This window comes from Salvia hispanica, chromosome 1 (assembly GCF_023119035.1).
Source record: "Salvia hispanica cultivar TCC Black 2014 chromosome 1, UniMelb_Shisp_WGS_1.0, whole genome shotgun sequence".
Taxonomy (NCBI): Eukaryota; Viridiplantae; Streptophyta; class Magnoliopsida; order Lamiales; family Lamiaceae; genus Salvia; species Salvia hispanica.
This window is the reverse complement of record NC_062965.1, coordinates 27,869,899-27,873,448: the sequence shown is the minus strand read 5'-3', so window position 1 is coordinate 27,873,448 and position 3,550 is coordinate 27,869,899. Positions and strand designations below refer to the sequence as shown.

General features: G+C 37.1%; 1 protein-coding gene across 1 annotated transcript; it reads left to right on the top strand.

The window, feature by feature from the left end:
* The first annotated feature begins 576 nt into the window (after positions 1 to 576).
* Positions 577 to 2,946, top strand: LOC125193111. Its single transcript, XM_048090858.1, has 3 exons — positions 577 to 849; positions 1,640 to 1,840; positions 2,662 to 2,946. The coding sequence occupies exons 1-3, from the start codon at positions 577 to 579 to the stop codon at positions 2,944 to 2,946; spliced, it is 759 nt and encodes a 252-aa protein (XP_047946815.1).
* Positions 2,947 to 3,550: the final 604 nt, after the last annotated feature.

The following is a 3,550-nucleotide window of genomic DNA, read 5'->3' as shown; positions in this document are numbered from 1 at the left end:
TATAGAAGATGGATCATTTCAGAACTATCTTAAATAAGAATTTTGAGAACAATCAGCTGGTAGCACAAAATATATCAGTTGACAATGCAAAACATATTAGATACTCCTACTAATATATTCAGTGCTGCCAACTGATATTTTTATGCTTTCAACTGATAGAGTTTATAAGATTTTATTTTAAGATAGTTCTCAACTGAACTGCTCTCTATAATAATATTTTTATATAAATAAGAAGAAAAGAATAAAATAACTAGCTATAGGAACAAGGGCCACTAAAGAATGGTGGAAGAAGCACAAGAAAAGAAACTCTTTATCAGATGGGAATGTAACAACACTTGTACAATTACATAACGAAGATCCATATCTTGTTCATGGATTCTCATTTCCATGTTCAAGAAACCTTCTACATATAGCTGCAATGCATGGACAAACAGCCGTTGTTGAAGAAGTGTTGGAGTGTAATCTGAGGCTAGCGCGGAGTTCAGACTCCCAAAAATCGTCTCCCCTCCACATTGCAGCCATAGAAGGTCACGTCGAGATTGCCAGCCTAGGAAATTGCTGTCAAAAGCCCCAAAGATGTACTGGTGGCGCGACGAGCAAGGCATGAATCCCGTTCATGTCGCTGCCATGAATGGGCATGTTGATATCCTAGAAGATCTCCTTCAAGAGAGTTGTTTGCCCGCGATGGAGAGACTGCATCGCGGCCAGACTGTGCTGCATTTGTGTGTGAAACATGCTCAGACTGACGCATTAAATTTTTTGGTGGAGAAGTTGGGAGAGCTTGTGTGTGCAAAGGATGATGATGGGGAGACATTATTGCATTTGGCTGTTAGGTGCAATCAACTCCAGGTAAATTACACTCCAAATCTAGTTTTTCTTTCTTGTCTTCTTTACTTGAAATATTAGCATTTTTTTTGGTATATAGCTGAAAATAAGATTTAGCTTGAATAATCTCTCAATCCTGCTTTAGTTTGTAATCAATTCATTCATTCTACTATTTCTTTTGCTTGCTCGAGTTTGGAGTTGAGATTTAGATATCCATATCCCGGTGAATTGAGTGAATCCCATTATCTATATTATCCTTGCTTGTTGTTAAATTATTTTTGGATGCTATGACTCAGTCCCAAAACGAAATGACAACAAGGGCTACATCAAATTCACGTGCCCACTAACCCATGTGTAATACTCTATCCGTCCCGCAATAGAAGTCATATTTGGTTATAACAAGAGTTTTAAGAAATGTAAAGAAAAATAGGTTTAATAAGTTAGTGGAATATGAGTTGAATAAGTTGGTAGAATATGAGATTTGTTTACTATTTATGGTAAAAATGAATTAAGATGCATATTGTGGAACATATTAAAATGAAAAAAATAGGAGGACTCTTATTGTGGAACGAGAGAAGCATTTAAAATGTATTCCCAATTATATTGCGAATCTTTGCAACATACAACATTTAGAATGATAATTTGTCATCCAAGTATATACTGTGTAATTGAGTATATGATCAAAAAATTCAGACTGTACAATACTCGGTGGATACAAAGCCATAGAGAAGCAAACACGAAACTCCATATGGGCAAAACAGCCCTCCAAATCCTAAACAAGAGTCCTCCAACTATGGCCGAAAACTACTCGCAGATGAAAAAGCTCTTAAAAACTCTTTCAAACGAGTCATTCATGGAAGCCCTCCCCAAGATGTCCGACGTCACAATGGTGGTGGTGATCCTGATTGCCACGATGGCCTTCCGGGGGGCCATCAGTCCCCAAGGAGGCATATGGCAAGATAACACGTCATCTCACAGAGGCGGTGAGGCAGTACTGGCAACCACTCATCCCAAGGTACTTGTTTATTATTTTCTATTTTTAATTTGTGTAGATTATCAAAAATATCTTTAGCTTCTACTCTCTCTTTTGACAAGTACTTCATTTTTTAAACTACACGGATTTTAATCCACAATTATTAAAGTAAGCGAGAGATATAAAGAAAAATATAATTAAAATATTATTAGTGGAGAATGAGTCTCACCTCCGTCTCCAACCATTTACACTAAACTCAAATCCATTTTTGAGTATATGTCACACCAAAAATTAGTTCTACTCCAACTATTTATACCAAATTCAAATTTTACATTATTTTTTAGTATATGTCTTACAAAAATTGGCATTGTTCCATATAAAAATCCAAAAGTGAATTTGGATTTGATGTATGATTGGAGAAGTTTTGTACACCAACAATGAGTTTTGGACTTTTGGTATATGTTTGAAGATTTTCTTTGTGAAAAAAGTTTCATAAAGTAGAAATTAAGGACAGCTGAAAATAGTTTCTGTTTTTAAAGGACGAAGGAAGTATTATATTAAGGCCTAGAAAGTTAATCCCTCTGTTCCTTAAAAATATGCGATATTTTCTCCATTACCTAGAAATGGAACATATACATTTATGGAAACTTTTCCACATAAATAAACACTACTGATAATATGAGCTCCACCATCCTTTTATACTATTATTTCAACTACGTTTTCTTCTTCTCTCATATTTTTATCAATTATACATTAAAACTCGTATCATTGCTAAATGACCTATTTGTGTAAGACGAAGGAATATAAAAATAGTTGAGCTCCTACTATTATTATTATTTTTTTTTACGTAAGTCATTGCCAAGACATACATGCACATGGTGCACGACAACACCACCGCCTTCGTTTCATCCCTCTTCACGATCTTCCTAGTCACCACGGGGCTCCCGGCCACACACTTCTTCTTCATGGCGGTGGCCATGTACACGATGTGGGTGGCGATGACGGCCATCGCCATCAGCTACTTGGTGTCGGTGGATGTGATCACTCCGAATGAGAGTGTTATATCGGTAGGAAACGTGATTATACTGGTGGTGGCAGTGATAATAAAAACTCCACAGATCTCACTGATTACATTTGTAACTCAGTGACTTCCTCCTCCAATTATCCCATTTCTACCTATTTTTCCCTAAACAAACTTTCCCAACCATACCTCAGATTTATCATATTAATCTCCATCCTAACTGAACCATCCTCATATACACAAGCATCACAACACCCAGAATGGGTGCTGGCTATGCAAGAAGAGCTACAAGCGCTGATAAGAACAGAAACTTGGCTGATCACTTTTTTACCACCTGGAAAAATCCCTGTCTCTTGTAAATGGGTTTACAAGATCAAATTTAAGGCAGATACTACAGTAGAAAGGTATAAACCCTGCTTGGTGGCTAAGGGATTCACTCAACAGGCTGGTGTGGACTTTCATGACACCTTTTAACCTGTAGCCAAACTCACCACAGTTAAGATGATGTTGGCATTGGCTGCTATAAAAGGCTGGAAACTGGCTCATTTTGACATCAACAATGCGTTTCTTTATGGTGATCTAGAGGAAGATATTTATATGACTCTTCCCCCTGGACTAGTTATTGACAATCCACCAGCTGGTTCTGGTCAGCTTGTTTGCAAGTTAAAGAAGTCTTTATATGGTCTTAAGCAGTCCTCAAGGCAGTGGTATCTGAAGTTCTCTCAAGTCTT

Excerpts from the sequence above, each read along its gene's own strand:
- LOC125193111 (XM_048090858.1), top strand. The coding sequence starts at position 577 with ATGTACTGGTGGCGCGACGAGCAAGGCATGAATCCCGTTCATGTCGCT. Across the intron at positions 850-1,639 it reads TTAGGTGCAATCAACTCCAG|ATGAAAAAGCTCTTAAAAAC; the intron begins GTAAATTACACT and ends AACTACTCGCAG. Across the intron at positions 1,841-2,661 it reads TGGCAACCACTCATCCCAAG|ACATACATGCACATGGTGCA; the intron begins GTACTTGTTTAT and ends GTCATTGCCAAG.